The sequence below is a fragment of the Nyctereutes procyonoides genome, unplaced genomic scaffold (assembly GCF_905146905.1).
Source record: "Nyctereutes procyonoides isolate TBG_1078 unplaced genomic scaffold, NYPRO_anot_genome, whole genome shotgun sequence".
Classification (NCBI taxonomy): Eukaryota; Metazoa; Chordata; class Mammalia; order Carnivora; family Canidae; genus Nyctereutes; species Nyctereutes procyonoides.
In genome coordinates this window covers 9,378,693-9,397,786 of record NW_026575052.1, presented here as the reverse complement: position 1 = coordinate 9,397,786, position 19,094 = coordinate 9,378,693, and the positions used below count along the sequence as shown (strand labels likewise).

Genomic DNA, 19,094 nt, shown 5'->3' with positions numbered 1-19,094 from the left:
GATACACAGATCAACAGATATTTGTTAAACGAAGAAAAAAAAAATCCAACTAGGGATGAATACCCGAGAGCGGGACGGACAGACGGACGGACGGACGCAGGAGGCCGGGCTTCCGCCCCGGGTCTCGGGCTGGGCTGGGCGTGGCCCCTCCCCCCGCCCCCGGCCTCGCTGCGGACCCGGCGCACCTGCTCTCCTGCAGGTGCGCGCGCGGGGAGCCCGGGGCTGGGCTCCGAGTCCCCCGCGCGGCCGGGACTGGGGGGGCCGAGTGGGGAGCGAGGCTCGCGGGGGAGGAGCTGCGGGAGGGCGGCGAGGAGGAGCGGCGGGCGCGGGAAGGGGAGCGCCGAGCGGGAGCCGCAGGGCGCGGGCCGGGCCGAGCCCCCGGGGCGGCGGAGACACGCGGCGCTGCGCGAGGAAGCAGGACCCCGGGGGCGGGCCCGGCTGCGCACCTGCGCGGCCCGGAGCAGGTAAGCTTTCGGAGCCCGGTGCGGCCGCGGGGACGGGCCCGAGGGCGCTGGGGCGGGAGGGGGCGCCGCGCCTCGGGGTCTCGGTGACCCGGGGCGGCCCCCTCGGCGCCTTCGGACGGGAGGCGCGCGCCTGGGAAGGGGGCCCCGGAGGACCAGGCGACCGCGGAGCTCGGAGCGGGAGCCCAGGCGGCGCATGCAGACGGCGGCGGGGTCCCGGGCGCCCCCCTCCGGAGGGCGGGGGTCGCGCCCCGGGGCGACCTCCAGAGGGCGGGGGGCTGCGACGCCCCCGCGTGGCCCCGGGCGGCCGAGGGAAGCGGGCGCTGCCCCCTGCCGGCCCGGTCGGGGCGCGCGCAGCGCGGGGCAGGCCCCATCCCGAGGGGGGGCTGAGAGAGCCGCCAGGGTGGAGCTCGGGTTTCCAGACCCGAAGCCTGCGGGCCCGGACTTGCTTTGTGACCTTGGGCAGGTCACTGCATCTCTTCGAACTTCGGTTGGCTCATCTGTCAAGTGGAGGGGATACTTCTCCCACCCTACAAGATCCGTGGGAATAAATAAGATGCTGCAAGGATGCCTTTAAAAAAAAAACTGTAAAGTTCTGTGCAAATCCCAGCTGATCAGGTAATGTCAGAACTGGAAGGGCGCTAGGAAATCTGCTTTGCCGCAGATGGGGAGAGTGGAGAAAAGATCCTGCCCAAAGTCTCATTGCTCGCAAGGGAATGTAAGACTAAAGCCCCCTGCCACGCCAGCTCTGGGCAAGTTCAAACATTGAGAGCAGGTGCTCTCCATCAGATCGGCTGCACGGGCAAAGCCGGGCTTGGCTACTTACCAGCTCCTGACTGACCTTGGGAAAGCCCTAACCTCTCCGGCCGTGGTTTTCTCCTATGTGAAGTGGGTTAAGAATGCAGCCTTGCAGGCTTGTGGTACAAATCCAAGGTGGTCATTGCTCAGCACAGCACCTGGCCACAAGCAACAGCTGTCATTAGTGGTAATCATCGTTCTGGTTAGTTGGAGTCACCTCTCAATCTCTTTCTTGAATTGGCGCCGTTTTCTAATTGAGCACACGCCATGGGTCTGTGCACATCTCTGGACTGCGCAGCCACCGGCCAGGGTCTTAGCCTTCCTCACAGAGACGTGGAGGGACCCTTTACCGACAGCAGCGAGCAGGGTCACTGGGGCAGCTGAGGCTTCTCCAGCCTTTGGTCCTGTCCAGTGAGTGGGGAGAAATGGGTGGTCTTTATCGTGGAGGCATCCTGGAAGCCAGGACCTAGAGGGTGGCCTAGAAGGGAGGGGCTGGCCAGCAGGACATGACTGGGAGGGCCTCTCCTCCCCATGGTGCCTAGTACAGGCCCAGAAATACAAAGGTGCCTTCTCAGAGTTTGTCAGGTACATGACGGATCATGAGAGTGAGCGTACAGGGTCATCCCTTCTCTCCTAGGCCGCAGATGGATGACAGTTCTCGGCGAAGTGAGGGGGCTGTGAACAGAAATACATTCCCAGAGCTGGGAGTTCTGGGTCCAGAGTGATTCCTCTCATTGCAGCTGGAATGGGGTCTGCCAAGGTCACCAGTGTCCTCCAGCAAGCTGAATTCTGTGGACATGCTTCAGTCTTTAACTTTCTCAGCAGCAGATGACACTGCTGACCACTCCTGTCCTCTGGACACTCTCTCTTCTGGCTCTTGCAATTTAACACTGTCATATTTTCCATCCTTATCTCTTGTTTTTTGCAGGTTTATCCTCCTTTCTTTTTTTTTTTTTTAATTCAGAGTTGGGGGCCGGCGGGGGGGGGGGCAGAGGGAGAAGCAGGCTTCATGTAGGAAGCCCAACGTGGGACTCGATCCCGGGTCTCCAGGATCACACCCCGGGCTGCAGGCGGCGCTAAACTGCTGTGCCACCAGGGCTGCCCTTTATCCTCCTTTCTGCAGCCATTCGCTGCTCTGCTGCCCCAGGCCCTCTGCTCTGCTCGTATTAGACACTCTCCCTGGGTGATCTCATCCACCCCGTTGGCTTTAGTTACCACCTCTGTGCATGTGACTCATAAAGGTTTGTCTCCAGCTCAGATCCCTCTCCAGCCTGTAGATCCATCTAGGTATTGTCAGCCCTGCATTGTTCCGGACACTGGGGATATAACGATGAGCTAGAAGGAAGGTGTGTTTTGGGACCGGGTAGGGAGAGACAAGCAGTAGATGAGCAGAAAATATCAGATAGGGTTAAGTGCTAAAATGAGCATAAAGCAGGGTGATAGGATAGAGAATGAGAGCTTGCTTTATTATATAGGCTGGTCAAAGCTCTGCCAAGGAGGTGATAGTTAAGCGTGGGGTGGGCAGCTGGTAGGAGTCAGAAAGGTGGCTTGGGGGGCAGACGGTGTAGGGCTTTGTAGGCTATGGTGAGGACTTCAGATTGTGTTCTGATATGGGAGCCACTGGAGAGTTTCAAACTGGAGAGAGCAAATGCTGTTATTTCTCCAGGGCTCATCGGAGCCTTAGAAAGGAGTTTGTCTCTACTGGTTGCAAGCCTGCTGTGCCATGGTCACTGAGTGCGGAGGAAACAGCTCTTCAAAGAGCTTCCAGGCACAGACAGTGAGAGCCACAGATGAGCCTGGAGTCAGGAGAGAGTTTAAAGGAGGGAGGTTCTGCATATGGTTGGCCGGAAAGGACTTCCTGGAGGAGGTGGCTTTTGGGAATGGCCTCAGACTACAGAGAGTGTGAAGGGGAAAGATCCCTCTTCCAGGCAGAGGGCAGTCAGCCTGAACCAAGTTGGAAATGCCCCAAATGTGTGTAGGGAAGTCAGAGGAGAGGAGACAGGACCTGTAGGGAACAAGAAGAGGGCAGTCTAGGGAGGAAGTCTGGGCTGTTCAGAGCAAGACCCTGGGTCTGGCCATGTATGTGCTGTGTGACCTTGAGCAGATTACATTCCCATTCTGAGCCTCAGCTGCTCTTGCATAAAAAGAGAAGTTAGTGGTTAAATGCTGGGGAAGAGAGGGGAGAGGGAGGATGCCAAGTGCTGGGGAAGGGGTGACTGGGAACAGGATCATGCCTGCCAAGAAGGAAACAGGGAGGGCTGGAGTGGATGAGGAAGATGGTGGTCGTATTGAGTTTGGGACCTCCCCAACTGCCATGAGTGCAGGAAGGAGTGGACAGATTTCAGCAAAGAGGGGACAGTTGAATTGGATCCTGGGAGTGAAGTTGCAGTTGGATGGTTGGATGGGGTGGATGAGGGGTACCCCACACAGAGGGTGCTGGGCTTTATGACATGTGTACACTACTCCCTCCTCTTCCAAAAATCCAGCCCGCCGGGGAGACAGGCAATCAGTAAGTGAGCCGAGTGGGTGGGGAGGAGGGAGTGATCAGTTCCATCTCGGGGGTCCAGAGAAACCTCCAGAGAAGGTGGAGGAGGTGAGAGGAAGGGTGTTTCAGATAGGGGGACTGGCCTGTGCGCAGGCTCCGAGCAGTGAGAGAACTACAGTGTTCTTGCAGGAGGAGCCTCCGCCACGCTGGAGGTGGGGTCTTGTGCTGAGTGCGGCACGAGGAGGGGAAAGGGCTGGACCGGGCATTCTCTGGAGGGTGTAAGCAACAGGAAGAGAAGAAAGAGGAGTTGGGGCGCAGGGAAGGAAAAGTTCTCCAAGGAGTCTTCAGTCTGTGGAATCGGTGTCATCGGCCCCAACTCCTCTGCACTGGCTGATGGCATTCGTCCTCCAGCATTCTGCTTCAGGGCCACTTTCAGAAGGGGTCTCAGGGTTGCAGCAGATTATCTGTCTCTCCTACGTTCCCACTGCCCCCTTCATGCTCTGATGTCATCCTCCTCATTGTGTGGGCCCAGGTGCCAGGAGGGCTTCCCCTGGGGGCGCCAGAAGTCTTCCCAGGGGCAGGGTCTATACGTGTGTTGCTTACACCAACACGTGGTAAGGCTTTAAGTGAGCTGCTATCGAATAGATGAAGAAACGGGCTCAGAGAGGTTGAGAAACTTGCCCCAAGTCACCGAGCCGGTAAGTGGCAGAGCTGGGATGCAAATTCAGCCTACCTGACTCGAAAGCTTATGCTTGTCACACAGCTGGATTTTGCCTCCCAGCACGGCGAGCAGATGGCAAACGGCAGGTTTAGCTCCTGTAAGCACTGAAAAACCCAGTGTTTCATTTTTAGGAAATGAATTCCTGTTGTTCCTACCTTGTTTATCCAGCCTGGAGAAGGTGCCTCTCGCTTGCCCTGAAAGTGGTTTCATTCCATCAGCTCAAGTGCCCTCTGGGGACCCAGATGTGCAGCACGGGGGGTGGAGGGTGTGAGGGCAGCAGGGTGAGCTCCAGGACCTGGGGATGCAGCCCTAAAGGCTTCTGGCAGAGAGAGGTCTGCCCCGCCAGCCTGCTCCGACAATTACTCCCCTGGTAGGGCAACTGAGGCTGAGGTGACAGGGACGTTTGATGCCAAAACATTTGGTGTGGAACAGGCACAAGAGCCCCTGGTACTTCCGTCCCTAGTCTCAAGTTCCTGCTGCAAACGAGAGGCAGCAGGGGGAGCACTGATGGGAGTCTGAAGACTTGGTCTCTGCCTATAACTCACTGTGTGCCCTTGGGCAAGTGTCTTGTCCTCTCTGGGCCTCTCTCCCCATCATCACCATCTGAGTTGGACTAAAGGATTCCTGAGTCTTTCCCGCTCTGACACTCAGGGCCTTCCTTTTTCTTTTTTTTTTTTTAAGATTTTATTTATTTATTCATGAGAGACACAGGGAGAGAGGCAGAGACACAGGCAGAGGGAGAAGCAGGCTCCATGCAGGGAGCCCGATGTGGGACTCAATCCTGGGACTCCAGGATCATGCCCTGAGCTGAAGGCAGATGCCCAACCACTGAGCCACCCAGGTGTCCCACACTCAGGTCCTTCTTAAGTCCTAGAGCTGACATTACTACTGTCCCTTGCACAGCTCATTGTGGTGCATGGAGCAGCCACATCATGTGGGAAGAATGCTGAATCTCAGGTCCCCTTCTGGTCCCACGGAATCAGAACCTGCACGTTCATAAGATCCGTAGGTAGCCCGTGTGCTCATCCCAGTGTGAGGTGTGCTACGGTGAGCGGCTGCCCCTGCCCTCCCTCTGGGCTGTGCGGAGAAGGCAGGTGGAGGATTCATGCTGTGTCGGCTGGAGGGAGAGCTCCTGCATGCTCCCGGGGTGGGGGGATGGAGGGGGGAAGAGGCCCCTTCAGGTGGGAGTGATGGAGCCTGGCACAGAACAGGTCCCCAGCAAAGAATTTGTGAGTGTGTGCAGGCTCGTGTGGGGTATTTGTGCAGTGAGGAAAGGAACTGACTCACCTTTCCTGAGCGGTGTGGCAGGGGAGGGGAGCAAGCGGGCTCCTCTCCTAGGTCTGCAGGGCCTTAGACAAGCCGCGTCTCTGAGCTGCAGTTCTCTGCCCTGGGAAATGGGAATGATGCCAGTAGAATTGACTTCAGAGGGTGGGATCAGCCTTAAAATGAGTTGATAAAGGAGAAATGTTTAAAATAGTGCCTGGCACACATAGTAAGTTCATAATAGCACCTGCTGTTGCTTTGCTACGACTGCCTGTGCATATAGCGCCCTGTACTGTGTCCCAAGCCTGCCCCTGGATGGCCGGAGTTCCCCGAGGACAGAGTCCCCAAAGTGACCCGTAGGGGGCGATCTCACCCCTGTTGAGAACCACTGGTTCTAGAGCATCGTCAACCAATAGAAATAGAAAGCAAGCCACAAAGGTAATTTCAGATTTAGAAAATTTAGAGGTAGCTATGTAAAAAAAAAAAAATGAAGTAAATTTCACTTATATTTTATTTACTCAGGATACCCAAAATATTATCAAGTAACTGATATAAAAATTATTAGATATTACACATTCTTTTTTAAACTCTTTGAAACTCGGTGTGTTTTACACTCCAGCACATCTCTGTGGCCACATTTGAAGCCATATGTGGCCATGGAGTGGCTATGCTAGGGTTTCTCAGCACTGGCTCTCAATCCCAACTGTATCACGTATTACCCGTGTGGCCTTGGGCTAGTCATTTCACCTCTCTGGATCTCAGTTTTATCATCTGTAAAATGGGAATACTAACTCTGCCCCCAGGCGGTGGTATTAGAAGTACATGGTGAGAGGTTTTTTTTAAAATTTTTAAAAAAGATTTTATTTATTTATTCATGAGAGGCACACAGAGGCAGAGACATAGGCAAAGGGGGAGTAGGCTCCCTGCAGGAAGCCTGATGTGGGACTCGATCCCAGGACCCTGGGATCACGACCTGAGCCAAAGGTAGATGCCCAGGTGTCCCACAAGGGGAGAGTTTAAAACCCCTCTGCCCTCTTTCCCACAAGCATGGGAGAAAATCCAGGGAGTTGTCAACCACAATTCATAATTCATAATGGCATGAGCCTTTATGCAACACGTTTATTTGGTCATTCAAGGTGGTCCCTTCCCTACTGAAGGCTGATAATAACTCTGTAAGAAGGAAGGGGTTGCATTCTCAGACTTCCCTAGCTGTTGCAAAGGTCTGGAAAACAGGCTCCACCTGTCTTGGATTTTTGTTTAAAGATAATCAGATTGTCAGTGATAAAGATAACCAGGGATCAGCCAGGCCAGGGGTTCTCATTCCCCTGGAAGCATGTAGGGAGCTTTGAAAATTTACGGTGCCTGAGCTCTACCCCTTGGGGCTGAGGTCTGGACATTTGTATTTGTTAAACAATATTTGTATGTTTTTAAAGCTCCCCCAGGAGATTCTCACAGCCAGAAAATCTCTGATCTGGTCCAAACTTTGCAGTTTCAGGATGGAGAAACCGAGGCCCAGAGCAGGAACTGACTTATCTGAGGCCACGGAGAGTTCATGGCAGAACCAAGCAAAAGATCAAGGCTCCCGCTTCTCAGGGCAGGCTTTGTTCTCAGAGCCCATCCTCAGCAGTTCGGGGAGACTTTCATAACCAGGTGCTGATCTCTTGCTCTGGGCCAAGTGTCAGGGCTCTCGGGGTTAAATAAGACGTGGTCCCTGCACTCAAGGTCCAGTGATAGAGACAGTCCAGCGTGGTATGAGCTGTGGTGGTAGGCATCCAGAAGCAGGGTATCTAATCGAAGTGGAGCTGGGGGGAGGTTAGGGAAGGCTTCCTGGGGACGTGCCAGAGCTTAGTGCTGAAGTGTGACTTGGATTAGGCAACCAACCGGAGGACCGAGCAGGGGATACTTTCCAGGCAGAGGACACAAACAGGGACAGAGGTTCAGAGCAGAAAGCAGCATTGGAGCTCATGGCAGCAGGGTGCTGGCAGGGAAACTGGCAGATCTGTTGCTGGAGTGCGAAGGTCGCAGCCAGTGGGGTCAGGAGACGATGCTGGAAATGTAAATAAAGACCAGTTCACGAGGCTCCCTTAGACCAAGCTGGGACTGGATCCCAGGTGCCATGGGAGCCACGGAGGATTGTAAGGGAGTGACATGGCTTTGGCCGGGGCAGTCAGCTGGAGTCAGGGCTCTGCTCCCTGTGTCTTCGCCCCCCCTAGGGACCAGCGGGCTCACCCATGCATGTGGCAGTGGCAGTGGCGGAGCACAAGCAACCCGCACAGGCCCTTGAGGACTAAATCTGGAACTGGCTCCCTGTCGCTTCTGTCTCGTGCTGTTGACCATAGCTAGTTCATGCTGAGCCCAGACTCAGAGGACAAGGAAATACACCCCTCCTTTTGACAGGGGTAAGTGGAGGCAGCACGGGGTAGTCAAAGCACCTGAGCTGGGCACGGGTGCTGAACCTGCGGTGTGGTCTCAGACGAGACACCCACCTCTCTGGGTATCGACAATGTCAGCCGATTGGATCGGACCGCATCGTTTAACGTGTTCCTTCTAAATCAGGTTTGCCAGGCAGGGACTGTTAATTCTAACTAACTGTAACCGATGGATTGTTGACTCTGCGGCTGGGCTTTCTGTTCAGCTCACTTAAACATGACAGCAGCTTGAGGTCGGTGCTGTTACTGTCCACATTTTCTTTCTCTTTTTTCCCCAAAATTTTATTTTTAAGTAATTTCTACATTCACTGTGGGGCTCAAGCTCACACCCCAAGACCAAGAGTCGCATGCTCCCCTGACTCAACCACCCAGGCACCCCAGATTTTATTTTTAAGCAATCTCTACACCCAGTGCGGGCCTTGAACTCACAACCCCAAGATGAAGAGTCGCACACTCCACCGACTGAGCCAGCCGGGCGCGCCCCTCCTCCCCATTTCCCACATGAGGAAACAGCTCAGAGGTCAAGTGACAAGCCCAGGGTTTCCCTTTGACCAGTAGAACTGGTGATAAAGGTTCTTAGGCCCTTAGGCACTTAACCACTCCTCCTTTGGGTAGACTGTGCACAAGAACAAAAGTGCCCCAAACACAAGCATACAGCCTGATGAACTTTCACAAGGCGAACACGCCCAGCTCAAGAAATAGAACATGACCTTCACCCAGAGGCTGCTGTCAAGCTCCCTTCCAGTCACTGTACCCCCCCTCCCCTCAAGGGCAACACCCTAGTATGACTTCCATCAGTATAGGTCAGTATTGACTGTTCTTGAACTTTATGACATTTGAGTCACACATGGTGTGTCATATGACTGCCTCTTCCATGTGGTCATGTGTAGCAGGGAGCTGGTGTGCCTTCTCACTGATGTATAATATTCTACTTACGAACATGCCACGATTCATTTACACATTCTACTGTGATGTCTGGATAGTTTTCAGTTTGTGGTGGTTAAACAATGCCTGTATGAACAATTCTTGCACAAGTGTTTTGGTGGACATACATGCAGGTGTTTGTTGGTTATAGAGCTGGGAGTAGGAGGTTTTGGTCAGAGGTCTATTTTTTATTTTCTGTATTTCCCAGATTTTTTTTTTGTATTCTCTCTTTTATTTTTTAAGATCTTATTCATGAGAGACACACAGAGAGAGGCAGAGACACAGTCAGAGGGAGAAGCAGGCTCCCTGCGGGGAGCCCGACGTGGGACTCGATCCCTGGACTCTAGGGTGAGCCCTGGGCTGAAGGCAGATGCTCAGCCACTGAGCCACCCAGGGATCCCCTCTCGGATTTTATAATTAGAGAAACAGGTGAAAGATGGATTTGCTTAAGATATTAATTATAGGTCAAGCCTTGCACTCAGATACACACACACACACACACACATATGTTAACACTTTTCTAGTTTTTTCCACATATATTATTTCATGTTCATGACACCCCCAAAAGATAAACTTGATACCCTGATTCTACAGAGGAGGAAACTGAGGCTGAGGGAGGTCCCCTGCCTTAGAGAGGAGATGGATAACAGCTGTGGATGTACTTTGTAAAATATAAAGCACTCTTCAGATTTGTAGAGAATGATTTCCCCATCCAGGGCTCACTCAGCCGCACCACACGGCTTCTAGAGAAAGAACAGACAGGAATTTCTCTGGGTTTTGTTTTGTTTTGTTTTGTTTTGTAAATCCTACTGCAACAAATCTTTATCACAGAGCCTTGGGTTTCTTTCTTTTTTTTTTTTTTTTTCCTTCTTCTTCTTCTAAAAGGATGAGACTGGCTTCTGAGGATACATTAAACCCATATATCCTCTTGGTTTCTGGCAATGTTTTATGACTCTTAAAAAAGATCCTTCAGGAAGAGGAGGTGACTGACCTTTCTGTAAACCAAATGAGCCCTGTGTAGGAAGCACTTGTTAAGAGGGCTGCAAAGAGCCCCTACTGTGGACCAGCCACTGTCCAGGGATGGATCCTTCCCACTGAATACACAGAGCAGTTCTGGGAGAAAGGTGCTATTACCCCAATTTACAGATGAAGAAGAAAAACCCAGGAGGTGGGATCCCTGGGTGGCACAGCGGTTTGGCGCCTGCCTTTGGCCCAGGGCGCGATCCTGGAGACCTGGGATCGAATCCCACGTCGGGCTCCCGGTGCATGGAGCCTGCTTCTCCCTCTGCCTATGTCTCTGCCTCTTTCTCTCTCTGTGTGTGTGACTATCATAAATAAATAAAAATTAAAAAACAAAAAACAAAAAACCGAGGAGGTGAAATGACTGGCCTCCACCCCACAGTGGGGATTGTTTGGGGGAAAGGAACTGGAAATCCTGTCTTATTACCACTCTTCAGGACCTGTTAGACTGTTTCTCAGTCCATTTGAACTGGCTCCACTAGGAAAAAAGGAGGAGCTGGTATAAATCCAGTTTCCTGGGTACAGAGGTTGCTCATGGACATCCCAAAAATAGGAAGGAGTGCCATGTGGTCTAGAAGGTTCCTTACTCCTCTCTTGAGGTAGGTGGCTCCCCTGTCTCTCTGCTCTTTTCTCTGTCTGCTCCCTTCTCCTGCCTCTCTCTGCAGACCTGTTTTCTTATTTACCAATTGGCTTTTTGGCTGCCCCCAAACTTGCCCTGGCTTTGGTCATGGCCATGGCGAGACTTCAGCCTCAGAATCCTTGGCTTGCAGGTTGCTCTTCCTCCATCGTCAATCTACCCAGCTGCTCACAGTCACCTTGCTAAATTCCTAGGAGAGAGTCTGGTTGGCTCCTTTGGGATCATGCGTCCACCCTGGTCCAATTAGCTATGCTCAGAATTGAGATCGAGAATCTGCTTTTTCCCCTTCATCTTGCTGCAGAGATGCTAAAGCTGGGCGTGTATGGTGTGGCTCAGGTCTATGTGGTCTAGACTCTAGGGGAGACACTACTAGGCTGAGGGGAGTCCTTGCTCCTGCCTCGATGGCTCCTGGGAGTGTGGTGGGCAAGGGAGAAGCTCCCTGGTATGGCTGGTAGTTCTTACAGTGGCAGACATCACTCACTAAAATGGACAGTGATGGCTTGTTGGACAGCGGACAGAAGAGACTTTGTTGCCTACAGACTTGGATTTGATTGGACACATCCTAGAGAAACCAGAAAAGTCATCATTTACTATGTCAGGTATTTAGATCCATATTCTTACCAGTTCTCCCCAAGCTCCTGTAGGGTATGGATTATCATGTCCATCACTGAGGCTGTATAGGTCCAGAGAGCTTAAATGACTTGCCCAGTGGCCACAGCAAGAAAGTAGAACAACAGGAATTGGAACTTGATCCTCCCTGACTTAAAATGTATGTTTTTGAGGGTGCCTGGGGGGCTCATTCGGTTAAGTGTCTGGCTCTTGATTTTGCCTCAGGCCATGATCTCAGGGTCCTGGCATTGGGCTCCATGCTCAGCAGGGAGTCTGCTTGAATATTCTCTCTCCCTCTCCCTCTCCCCCTCCCCTTGCTCATACTTGCTGTCTTTATCTCCCTCTCTCTCTCTCAAATAAATAAATCCTGTTTAAAATTTTTTATTTATTTATTCATGAGAGACACACAGAGAAAGGCAGAGACACAGGCAGAGGGAGAAGCAGGGAGCCCGATGTGGGACTCGATCCCAGGACCCCAGGATCATGTCCTGGGCAGAAGGCAGGCGCCAAACCGCTAAGCTACCCAAGGCGTCCCAAATCTTTTTTTTTTTTAATTGTATGCTTTTAGCCACGGCCTGCCATCTCTATATCCTCATTACATTTGTCCAGGTCTCTACAATTAGTGCACATCACATACCTGATCTTATTGGAAGCACTAAACATCCTTTGGGGCAGCAAATTATATTCCCATTTTATCCAAGAAGAAACTGAGGGTCAAAGAGAAGTCATGACTTGTCCTCAGTTATCTGCTGGTCCTTGACAGAGCTGGGACCAGAACCCAGATCTTCTGGATTCAAATGTATCAACAGGCATTGCTGTATCCAAATGTATCAGTGTTATTGCTGGTAGTATGGTTCTTTCTTTTTTTTTTTTAAGATTTTATTTATTTATTCATGAGAGAGAGAGAGAGAGGCAGAGACACAGGCAGAGGGAGAAGCAGGCTCAATGCAGGGAGCCCAACGTGGGACTTGATACGGGGTCTCCAGGATCACACCCTGGGCTGCAGGTGGTGCTAAACCGCTGCGCCACCGGGGCTGCCCTCTTTTTTTTTTTTAATGTACAAAATTGATTGTTTAAGCAAAAATAATTGCAAATATACCATACCCTACAAAATAGTGTATATGTAATATACGCACAGTTCAAAGAATAATAAACATCCATGTACCTCCCACCACCTTAAAAAATACATCATCACTGATACGGTTAAAACCCCTCCACAGTCTAATTCCTGTGTTCTTTCCCCTCCGGAGGTGACTACAATCCTGGATTTTATACTTAATGTTTCCTTGCTTTTCCTTATGGGTTTGCCAATATATATTTATATCTCTGAACATTTTATTAAAAATTTTTTTTAAATATTTTATTTCTTCCTACGTGTTTCTGACTCTGATAGTAAGTGTTGTTTGTGAGAAGTACCCACTTTGATGCAAGCAGCTTTGGCTTACTCAGGTTTGCTTCAACTGTGTTGTGTTTGGACATTTGGGTGGTTTCTAGTTGTTTGTTTCTGACAATGCCACCCTGACCGTGCTCGTTCCTCTCTGCTGATGAACACAGAGTAGAGTTTCCCTGTGATGTATACCGGGGAGCAAAATTACTGGGCTATGAGGTAATCATTGCATCTTTAGCTTTAAGAGATAACATCAGGTTGTTTGCTAAGGAGATTCCTCCGATTTACGCTCCGCTAGTGGTAGGCGACAATTCCTGCTGGTCCACACCCTACTGGATGACGTGACAATGGTCAGATTTAAGATGTTTTACTGTCTGCTGGGTGAATATGGTATCTCACTGTTGTGTTCATTTCTATTTTTGTTTTATTGTTTGAAGGGTGATAGGGGAGGGAGTTGCTTATAGAGCTACGGTCTTTGTCTCCAAAGGTAGCTAGATTATGGGAAATCCCCCCAACTTCGTTGAGGGTGGGGAAGGACAGCAGGCAGGAGAGGAGGGGGATGGCTTCAGAATCATGTGGCTTCCCTCAAAATTCCAGCCCCGCATTCCTGACCAAAGCAAGCCACCCTGTCCTTCCCAAGATGTCACCCACCAACCTCCCAGGCCTTTCCGAGCCCACGCCTTTCACTGAGTGAGGTCATTGGAATGCCTGGAACCCAAGGGGGCAGCTGTATGGGACTATGAGGCAAGCATAAGCCCTGCATGAGAAATGACTACACCTAGTCTGTCTAGAAGGAAGAAAGCTCCACACAGTCCAACCCAACTTCACATTTCCAATGTGAACTCAAGTGAGAAGAGAATTTCAGCCAGAGGCTTTTGAGGTGGAGTGAGAGGGTCGGAGAGGGCCTCCTTTTCACTGATCACTGTGAGGCCCCAAACCAGTTTCACTCCTAGAAGCACATGTGCCTTGAGGCTCTTCTCCCTGTTCAATGCAGTGTGGAGAAGAACAGAGGTTTTAGAAGTGGCTCTGGACCCAGTTTTTCCACTTCAGCTGGGTGACTTTGGGCCGGTGATATCCCCTCTCTGCTCATATGTAAGGTGGGGGCCAGATTGCCCACGTCACAGTGGGTGACTTGGCCCCAGGACTAGCCCTGTGAACACAGCAAGAGCTCTGTGAAATACATAATAATAATATCTTTTAAACTTTGGGAATGTCTTTTTGTGCAGATTAAGATTGGTTTTCTTGGGGCACCTGGGTGGCTCAGTGGGTTAGGCGTCTGACTTTCGATCTCAACTCAGATCTCAATTTCAGGGTTGTGAGCTCAAGCCCCACACTGGGCTCCATGCTGGAGTAGGGCCTACATTAAAAAAACAAAACAGGGCAGTCGCGGTGGCTCAGTGGTTTAGGGCCGCCTTCAGTCCAGGACATGATCCTGGAGACCTGGGATCAAGTCCCATGTCAGGCCCCCTGCATGGAGCCTGCTTCTCCCTCTGCCTGTGTCTCTGCCTCTCTTTCTCTCCCCCTCTGTGTGTGTCTCTCATGAATAAATAAAAATATTTTTAAAAAATTAAAAAAAAAACCAAACAGATTGTTTTTCTTAAATTGAGACTGCCTCTCCTCGGAAGATGTTTTTTTTTTTATTTATTTAAGTTTTTTGAAGATTTTTTTTTTATTATTATTCATGAGAGACACAGAAGCAGAAACATAGGCAGAGGGAGAAACAGGCTCCATGCAGGGAGCCCAATGTAAGACTTGATCCCAGGACCCTGGGATCACAACCTGAGCCAAAGGCAGACGCTCAACCACTGAGCCACCCAGATGCCCTGGAAGATGTTTTAAGATGAAGTCCCCACGGTTTGAGGAGTGGAAGAGAAACTATTGCATTGCAGTAGTTTAGGTTCTTAGTGGTTTAAAAATCAGTCAATCAACAAACACAGACTGAACTTTTCTGACAAATCCGAGTCAAGTGTCAAGCTGTAGGGACAGGGAGTCAGATGGTAATGAGTCTTGACATCGCTCAGTGTTTACTGGGTTTCAAAGGCTGGCCTTGCCAGGAGCAATGGAAGCTCCACCGAGCCCTGGGAGATAGGTAGGGGGCCACTGTTTTGATGACAAAATCTGAGACTCAGAAAGGGGTAAGGGACTTGCCCAAGGTCATACAGGAGGTCATACAGGAGGGTGGGGAGAGAATAGGAATTGGAACCCAGATTGTTCATCCAAGCCTCCCCTGTACCCACCTGCCTCCCACCTCTGGTGCCAGCCACCTCTTGAGCCTTCTCTGCTACCCCACCCTGGTTCTCTGGACCTTTGCTCTTGCCTTTCCAGCCATCAGGAGTCCCTCCTTGACGATAGACCTCCTTGACCTTGACTATTGAAACCCCTCTTTTTTTTTTTAAGATTTATTTATTCATTCATGAGAGACAGAGAGAGGGAGGCAAAGACATAGGCAAAGGGAGAAGCAGACTCCTCGCAGGGAGCCTGATGTGGGACTTGATCCTGGATCCTGGGATCATGCCCTGAGCTGAAGGCAGATGCTCAACTGCTGAGCCATCCAGGCATCCCTGAAACCATTCTTCTTAATGTAGCCACCCACTGAGGCAAAATGCAGCCCTTAAGAATGATCTTATGGGAATGACTGATGGGACAAAGTTCAAAATATATTGAGTTGGAAAACATACAAACTCTGAAACAAATTCATACATAATCACATTTTTTTTAAGTGTGTATATATAAATCTGCCTGGCCAGTTCAGTCTCAGGGTCCTTGAAGCTATGTCTACTTTCCCTGTCAGGCTTTGAATGCTCTCATGGTGGAACCTGGAAGAAATCAGATGAATCATAGGGATTCCTGGTGGAGTTGTAGTATTCCATACAAGCCAGGGGAAGAATTGGTAGGGGTGTGGATGGGGCTAGGGGTCTTGGTACTCTTCTTGTCAACCCCATACTCCAGGAGCTGCCCTTGAGCCCCAGAGACTTCATCGGGTCTTCCAGAGATGGGCCTGACACAGAGTGCCCTCTGGTTTACCTTACCCCAATCATCTGTACCAGGGGCCCCAAGCTCCAAGAACCCCTTGGCTTGCCCATGTCTCAAATACTAAAACCCAGATTCAAGGTCAGGGGCATACAGAGGAGAAAATGAGCCTTCAAGGGTTTGGTGTTTTTTGTTTTTTTTTTTTTTGTGTGTGTGTGTGTGATGAAATTACCAGTTTCCATTTAGAAAACCGAATAGATTTTCTGGATTTGAACTTTCACCATGAAAAATGTCTGGGGTTTTGATTTTTGCAATTAACTTCTCTGCCAACCAAAAGGCGTTTTTGGTTTTGCTTTTGTGTTTAAGAATCATGCATGCTCACTCCAGGAAGCCTGGAAAATTTTTAGGAATAAAAGAAAGGTCACCTCCCCCTCCCCAATTCCTAGAGAAATATATTGTAAAAAATTGGTATCTTTCCTGGTGACCCTTTTTTTTTTCTTTTTTTCTGTGCATGGAGTTATTTTGTTTAGTTTTCATTGTTGCTGAACAAATAGAATGATGGTTTCTGATTCATAATTAACAAAGCTGATTTCATGTATTTATAATAAGCCTGTGATGCTTCCAGCAGCTCTGCCCTCTCTGGGAATTGTGGGGGTGGGACACACTGCCCTCCCCTGTATTCTCCTGACACTTTGGACCATGCCAGCTTCACTGCGCCACTGCCAGCACTAAGCAGTATGCTTTTAAACTCACGGTTTGTCTTGAGTATCGAAATTGTCCTTCTAGAACCTAACTCTTTCCTTTTTTCTTTTTTAAGCCCCAGAGCTCTGAACATGTACCCTTCTGGATGAACCCACAGTGATAGGTTTGTTTTGCCTTCTCCTAGCTCATGCATACTTCAGGTCTTGGTAACCAGAATGTTTTGTCTGTTTAGGCTCGAAATGATCAGTGGGACAGGAACCAAAATTAAGTGCCTCATGATGTGTCAAGATGAACCTAGGAAAATGGTGAACTGTTGACTGGACTGCTGCTCTGAATCTGCCGGTACTTCTTTTTGTCCCTAGTTTTAAAATTTCCCTAGAGGAAATCTGAAACCCAGACTCTTCTCAGAATAGGATGGGGGGGAATTCTAAAGTTCTCATTAAACACATTTATCCCTCAAGCCTTGGAAGGAGCCAAAAAATGCCAAAAGCGAGAATCCCAAAGCACTGCCCACACTGGTGTGATATCCTGGTAGATGTCTAACAAATTCAGCATGTGTCCCCTGGGCTTGAACATTTGCTGGGCAAAGGTCCAGAATAGTGAGACATCTTGGGATTCATCTGGTTTAGGAAAGACTTTTAACTACCAGCCGTCACCTCACTGTTCTTCAAATAGTCAAGTCTTGAGGTCTTCTCAGTGTGGGCTGTTCTGATGGAGGGCCCCCCACCAGCCTGAAGCAGAAGGATGACCTCGTCCCGTAGGCAGGACAACTGCGAAGAGAGCTGCATGTGTCCAAGTCTGTGGGAAGAGAGAGCCACCTAGAATGTCCCCGCCGAACCAGTCACTGGAAGGCCTTCTCCAGGAGGCCTCCAACAGATCCCTGAATGCTACGGAAACCCCAGAGGCCTGGGGTCCAGAGACACTCCAGGCCCTCAAGATCTCTCTCGCTCTGCTCCTCTCCATCATCACGATGGCCACAGCCCTCTCGAACGCCTTTGTGCTCACCACCATCTTCCTCACCAGGAAGCTCCACACCCCGGCTAACTATCTCATTGGCTCCCTGGCCATGACTGACCTCTTAGTGTCCATCTTGGTCATGCCCATCAGCATCGCCTATACCACCACCCGCACCTGGAGCTTTGGCCAGATCCTGTGTGACATCTGGCTGTCTTCTGACATCACATGCTGCACGGCCTCCATCCTGCATCTCTGTGTCATCGCTCTGGACAGGTACTGGGCCATCACCGATGCCCTGGAGTATAGTAAGCGCCGCACAGCGGGCCGGGCAGCTGTCATGATCGCCACCGTCTGGGTCATCTCCATCTGCATCTCCATCCCTCCGCTCTTCTGGCGGCAGGCCAAAGCTCAGGAGGAGATGTCGGACTGCCTGGTGAACACATCTCAGATCTCCTACACCATCTACTCCACGTGCGGGGCCTTCTACATCCCGTCCGTGCTGCTCATCATCCTCTATGGCCGCATCTACGTGGCTGCCCGGAACCGCATCCTGAATCCGCCTTCGCCCTACGGGAAGCGCTTCACCACAGCGCAGCTCATCACGGGCTCCGCGGGGTCCTCGCTCTGCTCCCTGAGCCCCAGCCTCCAAGAGGGGCGCTCGCATGCGGCCGGCCCCCCTCTCCTTTTCAACCACGTGCAAGTCAAGCTGGCCGAGGGGGTCCTGGAGCGCAAGAGGATTTCCACGGCCCGAGAAAGAAAAGCCACCAAAACCCTGGGGATCATCCTGGGGGCCTTTATCGTCTGCTGGCTGCCCTTCTTTGTTGCATCTCTGGTCCTCCCCATCTGCCGGGCCTCCTGCTGGCTCCACCCAGCCCTCTTTGACTTCTTCACCTGGCTAGGCTATCTCAACTCTCTCATCAATCCAATAATATACACTGTGTTTAACGAAGAGTTTCGGCAAGCGTTTCAGAGAGTCGTCCACGTCCGGAAAGCCTCCTAGTCTGATTTGCTGGTGACTCTTGTCATCCGGTGTGTCCTGTAACCCAGCTGGAATTGTCTTGTTTCGTTTTCCTGAGATTTGGGTCAATCCTGATGTCTTGGGTTTTGGTTCCATCAATAGAATTGTTCAGTGAGTGTTCTTCCTGTTGTCTTCTTGGCTTCTGCACCCCCCCCAAGTGGGGCGACTTGGTGAAGGGGAACAAGATCAAAGATTTCCCTTTGCCTACTATTTTCACAGCTCATCCCTGTTGGGAGAAATGTGATCCGTGGGATTCCCCATTGATTCGGTTCAGACGGGAAACTGTCTGACTCTGCAGAGAGACCCTAGGTTCAAATGGGAGGCTTTCTGGTCTACCCAGGTTTTGTATGGAGCTCAGAGGAGGAGGGTATATGAAGTTAATGAATTGAGTGAAAGAGAATTTGCAGTCAGGATTGGAGGGCTCTCCATTCCATGTGGCACCTTGATTAGAAAATAGCACGCAGATCAACTACCCCGTACCCTTGCTCCTTCCTCAGTGTCTCCACATCACCTTAATGTTCTGAGTTAACACCTACAATCACCCTCAATGATATAGATTGACAGGCTTTAGACCCACCAAGCTTTGGGTGGGAGACTGTTCTGAATTTTGTTTCATGAATTATTTTTTTATATCCTGTTCTCGAGATCTTTTTTTAAACATTTTGTTTATTTATTCATGAGAGACATAGAGAGAGAGGTAGAGACACAGGCAG

General features: G+C 50.8%; 1 protein-coding gene across 1 annotated transcript; it reads left to right on the top strand.

Moving 5' to 3' along the window:
* The first annotated feature begins 340 nt into the window (after nucleotides 1–340).
* Nucleotides 341–18,491, top strand: HTR1D (5-hydroxytryptamine receptor 1D). The gene is made up of 2 exons (XM_055332320.1): nucleotides 341–464; nucleotides 16,639–18,491. Exon 2 carries the CDS (start codon nucleotides 17,230–17,232, stop codon nucleotides 18,361–18,363), a length of 1,134 nt encoding a protein of 377 aa, XP_055188295.1. The 5' UTR covers nucleotides 341–464; nucleotides 16,639–17,229; the 3' UTR covers nucleotides 18,364–18,491.
* Nucleotides 18,492–19,094: the final 603 nt, after the last annotated feature.